The 16,043-nt window shown below is 43.1% G+C and overlaps 2 protein-coding genes across 4 annotated transcripts; one reads left to right on the forward strand and one right to left on the reverse strand.

The window, feature by feature from the left end:
• Window positions 1-6: 6 nt before the first annotated feature.
• arl16 (ADP-ribosylation factor-like 16) lies at window positions 7-2,941 on the reverse strand. 3 transcript variants are annotated; one of them, XM_080776918.1, is made up of 5 exons: window positions 2,803-2,941; window positions 2,402-2,456; window positions 1,759-1,875; window positions 1,133-1,248; window positions 7-806 (listed from the first exon to the last, which is right to left on the reverse strand). In XM_080776918.1, the coding sequence occupies exons 1-5, from the start codon at window positions 2,862-2,864 to the stop codon at window positions 641-643; spliced, it is 516 nt and encodes a 171-aa protein (XP_080633044.1). In that variant the 5' UTR covers window positions 2,865-2,941; the 3' UTR covers window positions 7-640. The 3 variants fall into 3 exon arrangements, with proteins under 3 accessions (XP_080633044.1, XP_080633045.1, XP_080633046.1); XM_080776919.1 differs by having other exon boundaries at window positions 2,402-2,448; window positions 2,795-2,935; XM_080776920.1 differs by lacking the exon at window positions 2,803-2,941 and adding an exon at window positions 2,703-2,715 and having other exon boundaries at window positions 2,402-2,455.
• A 7,673-nt stretch (window positions 2,942-10,614) lies between these two features.
• LOC308323709 (ketosamine-3-kinase-like) lies at window positions 10,615-15,437 on the forward strand. The gene is made up of 6 exons (XM_080775499.1): window positions 10,615-10,902; window positions 11,433-11,584; window positions 11,885-11,976; window positions 12,409-12,491; window positions 12,831-12,953; window positions 14,202-15,437. Exons 1-6 carry the CDS (start codon window positions 10,762-10,764, stop codon window positions 14,538-14,540), a joined length of 930 nt encoding a protein of 309 aa, XP_080631625.1. The 5' UTR covers window positions 10,615-10,761; the 3' UTR covers window positions 14,541-15,437.
• Window positions 15,438-16,043: the final 606 nt, after the last annotated feature.

Consider the following 16,043-nt stretch of genomic DNA (forward strand, 5'->3'; position numbering starts at 1 on the left):
TTTCAAACTGACCGTCAAACTGACTGTCTTTGAAATAGTATTGGTTTATATTCAGCTGGTAACAAAAAATAATAAAGAAAAAAAACTACAATAAACCTATAGTGAGAGCTAAACAGGGAACTAGTAATTCAACATTGCCAGTTTCTGTTAATAAATGGTCAGTAGGATTGTACTACTTATACAAGTTCAAGATGTCTTAAAGTTTGCTTTGCAGTACTGGGATTCAATGTCAAAGCTTTAGTAACGCTCAATTCTTTAAAACTGAACATTTACTAGGAATGCAGATAGTCGATTATTACAATGGCCGGTAATATCGTCATTCCAGTTTCCTATGATAATAAGTTACAACACATTAATTCATGACTTCATCATCTTCAACAGTTCCAAATAAATGTTGTGCCACACAAGATTATTCATTTATTTACTTTCAAGGCTATTAATTCTTCTTTCTTCTCTACCAGAGCTCTTATACAAACATATAAAGCATGTATAATAGAAGATTGTGTGAAAATACTCTTTTATTTATATTACGATGACATCTCCTGCCAACTCGGTTTGTACAGTACATCACTCAAAGTCTTGAAGTTGTGATGGACGGTGGTGTCATGCGTTGTGTGCAAGAGGAGGATGGCGTGCAAGTTCACTTGGTCACGGCTGCATCAAGCCAGGCCAGTACCTCCTGAAGTCCCTGACCAGAACGCGCACTGAGTTCCAGCGTTGTGATTGGCTGCGTAGCGGATGCAACAATGTCGTCCATTCTGAACAATGACTTCATCTCTACCAAACTCATTGTGCAAGGCAGATCCCTGGGAAAAGGTGGGAAGAAAAGAAAAGGGTGTTTCCAGCTGAGAATGATAGGATGAATGACAGCACTGTTCTCTCTGAGAGCCTGAAGAGTGGGGTCCAGGGACCCTCAGGGTTCTAAATGGACGCTTAGAGGTCTGTAACTCTGAGAGTGTACAAATGGAACCAATTTGTTACCCTCTCAGGGTTATGGGGGTTCTTATCCTTGAAATTAAAAGGTTTAAGAACCACTGCTATATATTATTTCCTGTCTCTGAGATCTAAGTAAGTATACAGAGTGCATTAAATGTCAGTGTTATGTCAATGTTATGTGTTATGGCAGCTTCACCTTTTGTTGAATATAACTAGAACGGAGGCAGTCTGCAGAGGCTTGGCGGCGAGAACAGACAGCAGCTGGATGCAGGAGGAAGATACCTGTGATATGTTGGCTGAGTCCACCATGAACTATGTAAAAACATACAGTACATATATTTATCGGTTAATCAGTCAAGCATCATGTCAGCACTGAAAACTTAAACAGGCTTTCAGTTCACATGTTGATGTTATTGTGTATTTTAGGCTTAGAGTTAGCCTAAAATAATACAGAAACGGTGAGTATGCCAGTCCGATACCACATAATGTATCACATGATTTAATTTACAGTCATATTTTGAATGCTTCAAATGATGTTGCAAGACTGTTTTATACACTTAATGCTGGACACTGGACACGTTTTTCTGAAAAACGCGGCTAAAAATCAGAAAAATGCAGTAGTGTGCAGGGACCTTTACAAATTAATTTAAATAATAATTTTAATTTATTTTTACTAACTTGTAGCTGCACTTTAACAAATTATTAATGTAATTGTGATTGTGAAACCTTTTAATTTCAATGTATTGGCACATCTCTAGTGTGGCTTAGTGTTAATTCAGAAGTGATTCTGAAAGAAAAACGTATGCTATAAGAAGAACGTACAATGACACAGGAGCAGTCGTTGAAGTAACTCGGCCAGATGGGGCCCATACAGCCTCCTAGCTCCCTGACAGTCACCCTCTTCTTCTTCAGTGTCACGTCTGTTAGGTTGGTGCCAACCTATGTTAGAAGAGAGATATTATCCGTTAGGTTGGTGCCAACCTATGTTAGAAGAGAGATATTATCCGTTAGGTTGGTGCCAACCTATGTTAGAAGAGAGATATTATCCGTTAGGTTGGTGCCAACCTATGTTAGAAGAAAGATATTATCCATCAGGTTGGTGCCCGGGGTGCATACTTAGTTTAGACTAGTCATTGGTTAGACATGGGTTAAGGTTAGGTTTAGGTGTGCTGCCCCGTGGGAGGTTAGGGTTAGGGTGAGGGTTTGAGATAGGTTGTATAGTTGTAGGACTAAAGTAATGACTGGTCTAACCAATGACTAGTCTAAACCAAGTACTGTCTAAACTAAGTACTGCACCCTGGTGCCTATGTTCTATGTTAGAAGAAAAAATAAAATACAGCGCCATATGACAATCCACCCATTTTATGTATATTACCGACAATTACCGAAACATGTGCCATATATGCGCACGCACGATGATTCCATTCACACCTCTCTCTCAACACCACTTCTCTTTATTACTCACTGTAGGCAGAGTAACAGGCGGTTCTCCCAGTTCAGCTGACCCATCACCTGTGAGCTGTACACACGACCCGTGTTAAAGAAGAATGTTTATATACTTATCTTCATACACCATTTCAGTTTAGGGTTGTAGTCCCCCAACCCTACAGGCCTATACACCCAGTTATATTACCCTGTGTTGTCGTCGCATTTATGTACAAAAACCTAAGGTGTGCTGTAGCCTAAAGATTTAAACTCTCGTACACACACGTGCAGTCAATAACCGTGTAACCAGAAATAATGTAGTAAATCAATAAGTTGATCACCTTAAGCATACTGGCCCTAGAATGGCAGATCATACATTATACTGTATACACATGATGTATTACACACTACAATCTTTGTAGACCACCGACACAAAGGATATTATGTAGACGCTTCAACAATAGAGTTTTCCCAACACCAGTCGCTCCAAGCAACAGACACATTTCATTGCTTTTCCAAAACAAAACATGTGCTATTATCAAACAGGAGTAGATGACACATCACAGCGATGAGCCAGCAAGGGCACTGTCTAGTGAGCTAATCTAGTGAGCTAATTTAAGGCTTCCGGTGGACGATCTCTTCAAAATAAGAGTACCTCTAGAGTATTGAAAAAAAGTTTAATTTGCACATTAAAACTACAAATTAAGCATTTAAATGATGCTATAAGACACACATTATGTTTCTGTGTAAAAACAAGTAATTAAATAATAATAATAATAATAATAAAGTTATCTAAATGGATAAATGCTATTCACTGGAGTGCATGGACTTCATAAAGTGGACACTGGACAAAAGACGGCTCCGCGAGGCAACTATCTGGACATACCCACGCGTCCGGGGAGATGTCCTCTACCACACCCCACTCTCCGCTAAGCGGGAGAGGTGTAAAATTCACAGCAGCAGAGCTTCTACTGGGGTCAATGCAAAAAAATGTACCGTTTCCGGACCCAGAATGGACACTGGACAAAAGACGGCTCCGCGAGGCAACTATCTGGACATACCCACGCGTCCGGGGAGATGTCCTCTACCACCCCACAGTCTCCGCTAAGCGGGAGAGGTGTAAAATTCACAGCTGGAGCCCTTCTACTGGGGTCAATGCAAAAAAATTACCGTTTCCGGACCCAGAATGGACACTGGACAAAAGACGGCTCCGCGAGGCAACTATCTGGACATACCCACGTGTTCAGGGAGATGTCCTGTACCACACCCCAGTCTCCGCTAAGCGGGAGAGGTGTAAAATTCACAGCTGGAGCCCTTCTACTGGGGTCAATGCAAAAAAAATACCGTTTCCGGACCCAGAATGGACACTGGACAAAAGACGGCTCCGCGAGGCAACTATCTGGACATACCCACGTGTTCAGGGAGATGTCCTGTACCACACCCCAGTCTCCGCTAAGCGGGAGAGGTGTAAAATTCACAGCAGCAGAGCTTCTACTGTGGTCAATGCAAAAAAATGTACCGTTTCCGGACCCAGAATGGACACTGGACAAAAGACGGCTCCGCGAGGCAACTATCTGGACATACCCACGTGTTCAGGGAGATGTCCTGTACCACACCCCAGTCTCCGCTAAGCGGGAGAGGTGTAAAATTCACAGCAGCAGAGCTTCTACTGTGGTCAATGCAAAAAAATGTACCGTTTCCGGACCCAGAATGGACACTGGACAAAAGACGGCTCCGCGAGGCAACTATCTGGACATACCCACGTGTTCAGGGAGATGTCCTGTACCACACCCCAGTCTCCGCTAAGCGGGAGAGGTGTAAAATTCACAGCTGGAGCCCTTCTACTGGGGTCAATGCAAAAAAATTACCGTTTCCGGACCCAGAATGGACACTGGACAAAAGACGGCTCCGCGAGGCAACTATCTGGACATACCCACGTGTTCAGGGAGATGTCCTGTACCACACCCCAGTCTCCGCTAAGCGGGAGAGGTGTAAAATTCACAGCAGCAGAGCTTCTACTGTGGTCAATGCAAAAAAATGTACCGTTTCCGGACCCAGAATGGACACTGGACAAAAGACGGCTCCGCGAGGCAACTATCTGGACATACCCACGTGTTCAGGGAGATGTCCTGTACCACACCCCAGTCTCCGCTAAGCGGGAGAGGTGTAAAATTCACAGCAGCAGAGCTTCTACTGTGGTCAATGCAAAAAAATGTACCGTTTCCGGACCCAGAATGGACACTGGACAAAAGACGGCTCCGCGAGGCAACTATCTGGACATACCCACGTGTTCAGGGAGATGTCCTGTACCACACCCCAGTCTCCGCTAAGCGGGAGAGGTGTAAAATTCACAGCTGGAGCCCTTCTACTGGGGTCAATGCAAATAAAATACCGTTTCCGGACCCAGAATGGACACTGGACAAAAGACGGCTCCGCGAGGCAACTATCTGGACATACCCACGTGTTCAGGGAGATGTCCTGTACCACACCCCAGTCTCCGCTAAGCGGGAGAGGTGTAAAATTCACAGCTGGAGCCCTTCTACTGGGGTCAATAGGGTCAATGTATAAAATCTAATGGGTCATTGTGCATTCCTACGGCCAAGTCTGGGATGCTATTCACTAGTTGTTGAGTGACACCACAGATTGTTTTGCAATCAAATGTGTGACCTGGATTTTGAAAAAACGCTTGAATGAGAGCTGCTAAATTCCCCGGCATAGATGACAACTGAACCATCGAAGTAGGTGTCAATGGTTTCAATTTATCTCGTACTACTTGTAGATGCAGTATAGATTGTAGAGTTGCATTTAGCCAACAATTATTTTCATTATTTGCAAACCTGCATATACTATTGCAAAATCCTGTCTCTGTGACTCTGATTTGTGGCTTTGTTTTGTCTGGCACACTTGCTGAGCTTTGATTTTGTAAGAACATCTTTGAATGTGGGGATGGCCGGTGTTGATAAGAGCCCCTAAGATGTTTAGGCAATTTTCGTTTTTTGTTCCAATTTTCTACAGGTGGTGCTGGGTTTACACACTCTACCTGTGTTGTTCTGTATGCTGCTTTGTCACAGAAATCTATGGCTGACTGGTTGTAAAATAAGCGCATGTGCTGTACACATTCGTCAAGTCTGTGTTTCTCATTTCGTAAAAGCAACACTTTTGTGTTTTTGAATGTGGCCTCAGAAATAGCTGTGCTTTTCTTACACAGGTTTATTTGTGCAGCATAGGCTCCAGAGAATCTCTGCAAATCACCTGAGAGGAGATCTGACCATATTGGAATAGTTGACAGCATCTTGAACAGCTTGTTTAAAATCAGTTCCCCATGGTAGGTATTTTCACCTGTGTCATTGGTGGTTTTCATTGCTTTATTGGCTTCAGTCCTTACTGTTTCAAAATGTTTTTTGAAGGGAGATGTACTTTCACTGACATCCTCAAAATCACCAAAGAAGTCATGATCAATCACAGTGTCATAAGGACTGTCTTGTCGATCATGCTTTGTATCAACAATTTCTTTCTGTGGCGCTAGTTTCTGTGTCTCAGACATGATGGTGTCAATACTGGCTTGCACCACGCTAGAGTTCCTTTTACTACCAAGTACAATACAAGCAGCTTGTACTATTGTACTTGTTTGTTGTAGTGTTTTGGCATTAACTAAAGTGCTGAAGATGTACATAGCCAAATTATACCTCTTATCTCTGTGTATGTATTGTTGTTTGCAAATGTGACTTGCCTGTTTCATCAAATGACTTTTACATGCCCTTATGGTACAGAAATCTAAATCTTTGTTATCTGCCTTTCCTACCACTATTCTCCAGCAGCGTAACAAGTACATACTCATGCTATCTTGATTGAAGATACGCATACTGGCTTTTAAAAGCACTATGGACCTGTCACTATTAATCTGAATCGGTGTTGTGTTTGTACCAAATATCTCCTTCTCTTTGCATCTCAATTGTGTGAGTAGTTCCTCTATAGCCGATTGAGTATGTTCTTCAGAGATCATGAATGCAACAGGAGTTGATGAATTAAATGAACTTACTATAATTTCATAATACAAAATCCTTTTCTCTGTTAGTTTAGTCTTAATGATCCCCCCTGTGGCATCCCATGACGCGGCACATTGTGCGGTCGCATTGTGCCACAGTTTCACTCCTGCTTCACTAAAACATATAACCTTAAGGGGACTAACTTTAATAACTTGAATGAATCCTTTTACAACAACACTGTCTGTGTCTTTATCCTCCCATTCTTTTTTAAGGTCCATCAAAGCTTTGATCTCACTGTTATCCTTCCATCCTAGTTTCCGCTGTTCATATTTGACCTGCCTGTACAAAGAAGTGTCTTTGCCAACTCCACTACGATTTCCAGCTATTAAAGACCTTGGGTCTGCATTGTTCACTGCCTCAATGTAAGCATTATGTGCAAATCGGTTCTTCATTTTTCTACCCAAGTTTGCACGCTCTGTGCTTCTAATATATCTACCTCTCAATTTGTCCTTTGTGTGATGTATGTTGCCAGTGTAAGCTATATGAAATATGCCGTCTTCGAATGAATAGAGATGTATTTTAAAGGTCATCTCACATGAAGTATGCCGACAGGCGCCAATGATTGTCAGACATGGCTTGCTTGATTTTCTAACGACAGCGGTAGAAAAGTAGTGATTAACAAAACGGATTATACAGTATGGATTCGATTCCTTGACTTTGCTGGCAAACAGCTCTTGCCATTCATACATCTTAAAATATTTATTTCCTTTGACTCTTAAGGAGTTTACAGTGTCCCATTCTGAAGACTTCAAAGTAAAGGTAGTAGGTTCAATGGCACTGTGTTTGAAGGGTCCTAATGTAGCACTAGATAGTCCCATGACACTCTGAACAGTACCATCATCTAGACTCAGAGTCTGTACAGACTGATGTACAGTGCTATACGAGTGATCTATTTCTACAGCATCTAGACTCAGAGTCTGTACAGTGCTATACGAGTGATCTATTTCTACAGCATCTAGACTCAGAGTCTGTACAGAATGATTATGTACAGTGCTCTCATTTTGCATTGACCCCAGTAGAAGGGCTCCAGCTGTGAATTTTACACCTCTCCCGCTTAGCGGAGACTGGGGTGTGGTACAGGACATCTCCCTGAACACGTGGGTATGTCCAGATAGTTGCCTCGCGGAGCCGTCTTTTGTCCAGTGTCCATTCTGGGTCCGGAAACGGTATTTTTTTTGCATTGACCCCAGTAGAAGGGCTCCAGCTGTGAATTTTACACCTCTCCCGCTTAGCGGAGACTGGGGTGTGGTACAGGACATCTCCCTGAACACGTGGGTATGTCCAGATAGTTGCCTCGCGGAGCCGTCTTTTGTCCAGTGTCCAGTCTGGGTCCGGAAACGGTATTTTTTTTGCATTGACCCCAGTAGAAGCTCTGCTGCTGTGAATTTTACACCTCTCCCGCTTAGCGGAGACTGGGGTGTGGTGCAGGACATCTCCCTGAACATGTGGGTATGTCCAGATAGTTGCCTCGCGGAGGCCTCTTTGTCCAGTGTCCATTCTGGGTCTGGAAACGGCACTTTTTTGAGTGTTGACCCCAATAGAAGGTCTGCTGCTCTGAATTTTACACCTCTCCCGCTTAGCGGAGACTGTGGGGTGGTAGAGGACATCTCCCCGGACGCGTGGGTATGTCCAGATAGTTGCCTCGCGGAGGCCTCTTTGTCCAGTGTCCATTCTGGGTCTGGAAACGGCACTTCTTTGAGTGTTGACCCCAATAGAAGGTCTGCTGCTCTGAATTTTACACCTCTCCCGCTTAGCGGAGACTGTGGGGTGGTAGAGGACATCTCCCTGAACACGTGGGTATGTCCAGATAGTTGCCTCGCGGAGCCGTCTTTTGTCCAGTGTCCATTCTGGGTCCGGAAACGGTAATTTTTTTGCATTGACCCCAGTAGAAGGGCTCCAGCTGTGAATTTTACACCTCTCCCGCTTAGCGGAGACTGTGGGGTGGTAGAGGACATCTCCCCGGACGCGTGGGTATGTCCAGATAGTTGCCTCGCGGAGCCGTCTTTTGTCCAGTGTCCATTCTGGGTCCGGAAACGGTACATTTTTTTGCATTGACCCCAATAGAAGGTCTGCTGCTCTGAATTTTACACCTCTCCCGCTTAGCGGAGACTGTGGGGTGGTAGAGGACATCTCCCCGGACGCGTGGGTATGTCCAGATAGTTGCCTCGCGGAGGCCTCTTTGTCCAGTGTCCATTCTGGGTCTGGAAACGGCACTTTTTTGAGTGTTGACCCCAATAGAAGGTCTGCTGCTCTGAATTTTACACCTCTCCCGCTTAGCGGAGACTGTGGGGTGGTAGAGGACATCTCCCTGAACACGTGGGTATGTCCAGATAGTTGCCTCGCGGAGCCGTCTTTTGTCCAGTGTCCATTCTGGGTCCGGAAACGGTAATTTTTTTGCATTGACCCCAGTAGAAGGGCTCCAGCTGTGAATTTTACACCTCTCCCGCTTAGCGGAGACTGGGGTGTGGTACAGGACATCTCCCTGAACACGTGGGTATGTCCAGATAGTTGCCTCGCGGAGCCGTCTTTTGTCCAGTGTCCATTCTGGGTCCGGAAACGGTACATTTTTTTGCATTGACCACAGTAGAAGCTCTGCTGCTGTGAATTTTACACCTCTCCCGCTTAGCGGAGACTGGGGTGTGGTACAGGACATCTCCCTGAACACGTGGGTATGTCCAGATAGTTGCCTCGCGGAGCCGTCTTTTGTCCAGTGTCCAGTCTGGGTCCGGAAACGGTATTTTTTTTGCATTGACCCCAGTAGAAGCTCTGCTGCTGTGAATTTTACACCTCTCCCGCTTAGCGGAGACTGGGGTGTGGTACAGGACATCTCCCTGAACATGTGGGTATGTCCAGATAGTTGCCTCGCGGAGGCCTCTTTGTCCAGTGTCCATTCTGGGTCTGGAAACGGCACTTTTTTGAGTGTTGACCCCAATAGAAGGTCTGCTGCTCTGAATTTTACACCTCTCCCGCTTAGCGGAGACTGTGGGGTGGTAGAGGACATCTCCCCGGACGCGTGGGTATGTCCAGATAGTTGCCTCGCGGAGCCGTCTTTTGTCCAGTGTCCAGTCTGGGTCCGGAAACGGTAATTTATTTTGCATTGACCCCATTAGAAGCTCTGCTGCTGTGAATTTTACACCTCTCCCGCTTAGCGGAGACTGTGGGGTGGTAGAGGACATCTCCCCGGACGCGTGGGTATGTCCAGATAGTTGCCTCGCGGAGGCCTCTTTGTCCAGTGTCCATTCTGGGTCTGGAAACGGCACTTTTTTGAGTGTTGACCCCAATAGAAGGTCTGCTGCTCTGAATTTTACACCTCTCCCGCTTAGCGGAGACTGTGGGGTGGTAGAGGACATCTCCCCGGACGCGTGGGTATGTCCAGATAGTTGCCTCGCGGAGGCCTCTTTGTCCAGTGTCCATTCTGGGTCTGGAAACGGCACTTTTTTGAGTGTTGACCCCAATAGAAGGTCTGCTGCTCTGAATTTTACACCTCTCCCGCTTAGCGGAGACTGTGGGGTGGTAGAGGACATCTCCCCGGACGCGTGGGTATGTCCAGATAGTTGCCTCGCGGAGGCCTCTTTGTCCAGTGTCCATTCTGGGTCCGGAAACGGTACATTTTTTTGCATTGACCCCAGTAGAAGCTCTGCTGCTGTGAATTTTACACCTCTCCCGCTTAGCGGAGACTGTGGGGTGGTAGAGGACATCTTCCCGAACGCGTGTGTATGTCCAGATAGTTGCCTCGCGGAGCCGTCTTTTGTCCAGTGTCCACTTTATAAAGTCCATGCACTCCAGTGAATAGCATTTATCCATTTAGATAACTTTTTTATGTTATTTAATTACTTATTTTTACACAGAAACATAATGTGTGTCTTTACAATAACTGTAATGTAATAATAATACTAATAATGTAATGTAATAATTATTTAAATAACGAATTAAATATCCTTATTTTATTCTGAAGGCAACCGGATGTCTTAAATTAGCTAGCTCTCAGACAGGAAGTTCTAAATTAGCTCATAAGACGGAGCCGCTAGCAAGGACCACTAGCCAGACAGCCTGTCTGGTACCATAGAAACGGACGCTCATGTGACAGTCCACCGGAACTGTGATAGGACAAAAATAAACCAATCATCCAGTTGCTGATTGTTGATTGGTTAATACCTTGATGACACACTCACACACATAACCAAGCACATAACCCGGTACCAAAACACAAGTCGCAACAATAACAAGCAGAAGCAGCTACTCCCATCCTCATGTAAACCAATTAACTCGAGAGTCCTACTGTCAACAGTAGGAGTACAGTGTCGTGAACATTCTACACCGGTTCCTCGAGAACTTGTATCACACCATATGGACCATGGAAGCTAAGATCAAGAAGGAGCTGGGCACCTCCACGCTGAAGGCAACTGGATATTCTGGGAGTGGATGCATCAGCGAAGGGCACAGCTATAGCACTGACAATGGGACTGTGTTTGTGAAGATAAACCACAAGAGTCAGGTTAATTTCACTGTTTATGTCTTCTGATTTAATATCAGTTCGTTTGCAATTTACTTTAGTGTCCCCCTGGACTGACTCCCCCTCATGATTCTCATCACACCTACTCATTTAAATGGACACACAGGATAGGTGCAGGGGCACATCGATGTAAATATTGTATTTTCTAATATTTTGGAAAGAATAGCCCATTTAACACGGAGATGCCCACTCTTGCTTGTTGCACACCTATCCTGTTACCATTTAAATTAGTTGGCTCGATGGAATTACGGTTACACGTATTATAATACAGAGTATTCATGGATATGGAAAATCTAAATGTTGAGAGCCGACACTAATCTTTTAATGGTGCAACCACACACACACACACACACACACACACACACACACACACACACACACACACACACACACACACACACACACACACACACACACATCTTAATTGTTAACCATACAACAGGTGACGTATCGTGTTACTTCAGGCATGTTAATAAATCTCTAATTTTACCGTTTTCTTTTACCGTATTCAGGCCAAGGAGATGTTTGATGGGGAAATGGCCAGCTTGGAGGCCATCATAAAGACAGAAACCATAAAGGTTCCTAAGCCTGTGAAGGTGATTGAGCTTGACACAGGAGGCTCTGTGTTTGTAATGGAACATGTGGACATGAAAGGCCTGACCAAGTAAGATCTCTTTCATACTATAATTGGTATAATACTGTATATATTGACATTTGTTATTAATCTGACATTACCGTACACAGGATGCAGGTACTCACTATTTCTCCTACACTGTTGCGTACATTTACTATGTCCTCATATACAGTATTAACCTGAGAGCTTAATATGTGTCTACTTCTGTATGTACAGTTTGTACATGTATATTCTTACGTTAAGTTAACTTGTAGCATCATGTGGGGTGGATTGTTGGGAGTACTGAGGTGAATATATTTGATGATTGTTTGCCATCTTCCTCAAATACAGGTATTCAAAGGTGCTTGGAGAGCAGATGGCAAATCTACATCTTCACAACAAGAGACAGATTGACAAACTAATTGAAGAGCAACAGACCGTAGGTAATTCAACTCATATCAATAATAACTCACTTAATACCATCCACTGTAGGTAACTGTAAAATGTAAGAGATTTTTGCTGGATACCTTACTGTACATGTTATCGTGGTTAGTCTATGTCTGCTTTAAGTATAATATATAAATACATATGCAAAATAATAATAACGCCTCAGATTTATATACCGGTAGTACTAAAAATCGAAATGAGAAAGTTCCACCAGGAGGTTTGCGGCATCACTGGACTGGACCTGAGTGGACATGAGAATGTAGGAAGTCAGAGAGGTATGGATGGAGCAGTATTTTGTAGTGGATTGTTTGATGGGTATCCCGTCGAGGTCACGGAAGAGGACTGGAGTAATGTGGTCTCGGGAGTGGGCACTGGTGAGCAGGCGGGCAGCTGAGTTCATGCTTAATTTATGCTTAATATGCACGCAGGAGAAGGAGCTGGGCAGTCTGAGGTGGCCACCATTGAAAAGTATGGCTTCCATGTACCTACATGCTGTGGATCAATACCACAGGTAAATGATGGTATCACTGAAAAGTCTGTGCACAGATCATGATGTCTGTCTATGTATTAATACTGGTTTGTTTGTCTCCTGACAACGAATAATGGAGCTTGCACTAAAACGAAGTTCACCCTCTTCTTTAGACCTGTAAACATGTGATGAAATTAACTCTGATTCTCTGATGATTTTAAATTGATTGCTCAAGTGGAATAATATTGCTGGTCTTCTAATAATCCAAAGTCGTACTATTTTTACAGAATGTTTGCCTGTTATTACATGCCCTGAATACAATAGCGACGCTAGGGTTTTAACTAAGTGATTACATTTTGCATGCTTTTCATATCTTCCCAGGAAAATGAGTGGCAGGATGACTGGGTGACATTTTACTCCAGAAATAGACTGGAGCATCAGCTTAATCTAGTGGAGAAGTCTTATGGGGACAGAGAAGCCCGGGAGTTATGGACTCTGCTCCAGGTAACCCCCTCCCTCAGTCAGAACATTTTGAATCATGTATAAGTCTTAAGTAGCAATATCAGAGTATTTGTTACAAGTAAACGTCCTGCATTCAAAACCTACCATTAAAACTGTGAATCTGTGATTTAAGCAATATTACACGAGAGGGTGTGGTTTAATATGATTATTGCCACGACAGTGATGCGGTAAGGAACGAGACGAAGTAGAGTTCCGCAAGCATCACTGAAGTGAATGTTAAAACACACCCTCAAGTGTAATATTGCAATTCTATAACAGTTACCCTTAAAACTAAGAAAATCGCTGAACAAATATATCTTTTTAATGACAGATGTAGTCACTACGACCACAAATGTCCCAAGAAACTAGCTAGCCTAGCCACCGAGTTTGCTAGCGCTCTGGGAAAACAGAGCAGCTGAATTCTTTGTTTTGATTAGGTGGTGAATGGTGCGGCTAGAAGTCGTTTCAACCAATCAGATTTCTTCCTCGAAACTACCTGTTGTAGAATTTAGATTTTAGCATTGGCTATTCAAAATAGCATAAGCTCATAGCACGTCGCTTAGAAGGCATTGTGTCGGCCTCAGGACTTAATGTCATAGTACATTATTACAGTACCATCGACATGAAGTATCAAGAGTAAAAGTAGACATTATGCAGAATCTCCATTCAGAATCATAATCATGTAATTGTACTATCATTATTGTCAATAATGTATTGATCATTAATGGGTTAATCACTTTTAATGTTGTCGCTAGTAAAGGTGGAGCTCATTTTAATGACTTATATACTGCTGGGTAGCGTAATCTATACAAATGTATCACCATTTATAATTTACAAATCACACTGAAGTGAGGGGTGCTCTTATCATCATACATCATCTCATTCCGGCCAATCACAATTTTCGTCCTCACCTTCATCTTCAATGTTTGTGTTTACACAAACACTCAAAGCTAGCTATGCATTGTCAATGGCATTTAATGTTTGTGTTTACACAAACCGTCAAAGCTGGACATAGGAGGGCGTCCCTCAAAAAAGTACAATATTGTGCCTCTGAAGTATAAAGTAGCATGAAATGGTAGTATCAAGTTAAGAACCAAGAACCTCTACAAGATCTGATATTTTCACCAGTTCTGGAGCTAAAATCTTTGGGAAAGACTGCTGTAAGTGTAAAGTACATCTTATCAGTAATGGACAGATAAACGTTTCTCTTCATATACTCTCCTGTCTCTTGTGTTGACCTGCTGTTTACAGCCCAAGATCCCTCAGATGTTTGCGGATGTGGAGGTGGTTCCTGCCCTGCTTCACGGAGACCTGTGGGGAGGCAACGTGGCAGAATGCTCCGAGGGCCCCGTCATCTTTGACCCGGCTTCATTCTATGGTCATTCAGAGTACGAGCTTGCCATCGCGGGGATGTTCGGCGGTTTCAACAGCTCCTTTTACTCTGCCTACCACGACAAGATTCCCAAGGCGCCGGGATTTGCGCAGAGAAATCAGCTCTACCAGCTCTTCCACTATCTGAATCACTGGAATCACTTCGGCGGAGGCTACAGAGGCTCCGCGATAAGGATTATGAAGGACCTTGTGAAATGAGTGCACACTTAACCGATTCAAAGAGGTCTAGTTTGACCTCTGATATCCAAAAGCTTTCATGACAAATTGTAACAGAAACCACTTTCTTCTACGAATATAAACATCACTGCTAAATACTTAGAGGTTGAGCATATTCTGATTTCTGTTTGTGTGTTTTGGAGATATTCCAGCACTGAAAAAAGGTAGTCCGAAATCATTCCATTTCTCAGCACACAGACATGGCATTCCCTCTCCTAAATTCTAAAATGTATTATTTATAATTATTCACTGAAGTTATTGTTCTATAGGTTTCTTTATTTTAGTATGATGATTGATTTATGTATGTACGAAACTGAACAAGTTTATTACCTTTTATTAACTTGGTTATGATGTCTATAACATAGACAGCTTGCACACTATGTTTTTATTGATCTGTATTGAACAATACATTAATTAACTGTTAATTATTACCTTTGATTCCAAATAAAACGAATATCCCATGCTTCAGATCTCTCTTGGAGCATGGGATGGGGAACTAAGCTTAATATATTGCCAGGTTTATTCTGTACAAAATAACAGTGAAGATATGTATTACAATGTGATAATGAGAAGCGCACGGATGAATTAGGTAAAACGCCATGAATGCTTGGTGAATACTAGTTCATTTGCATGATATAGAAAGGTAAGAATCACACCCTTGTGAAGTGAGGGGCACTCATCATCTCATTCCGGCTAATCGCAATTTGTCTCTTCACTTTTCTGCCCTCACTTTTTAATAAAAAGTTTATATCCTCAATACGTACTTTACTCAGCCAATCAAATCATCTCAATTCGTGCTCAACCAATCAAATTATTGTTACGATTCACACAAACGCACAAAGTTTTTTGAGGGACTAGCGCCCCTCAAAAAAGGTGATTTCCAGGCAACGTGACTATACCTGACTTTATTCTAGTGAAAACATTGTATAAAGTTTCCATGACGTCATGTGGGTCAATTCATCATCATCAGGCCCGGATTAGCAATGGATTAGCAATGGAATTTACTAGAGTTTACTCCCCAGGGCCTGCAGCCTGCAGGGCCCTATTTCATACAAGGTACAGTTGTTGCTTCCGTCTAAACCGTATTCATAGGTCACCGATTTCAATGTAACGCAACACAGGAACCCCAGCTAATGTTTTTGGTCATCCAACAGTTTCTAAACCACTCAGTGGTAGGGAGGAGACTAAAAAACTGCATTGGGCGTGTGAACGCAAAAACGGTTGTAGCCTACTTGATTGTGTTACGCGCACATGAATCACATGCACGCGCGCAAAGATGGAGCCTTTTGATTTTTTGTAGTGCTAAAGATTCATCATACATCAGCAACCACACTTTACCTCTATCTTTCTGGTTTTGATTTAGTTTCTTCTATTTCCATTGTTTTCATTCAATTTTAAGTTGGGTTTAGTTACTTAAAATGTTATTGATGTTTGTTAACATATATATATTTTTTTTTAATGTTTGTGCAGGCTTTCGCCTTTATT

This window comes from Protomyctophum bolini (assembly GCF_963924005.1).
Source record: "Protomyctophum bolini genome assembly, chromosome: 11".
Taxonomy (NCBI): domain Eukaryota; kingdom Metazoa; phylum Chordata; class Actinopteri; order Myctophiformes; family Myctophidae; genus Protomyctophum; species Protomyctophum bolini.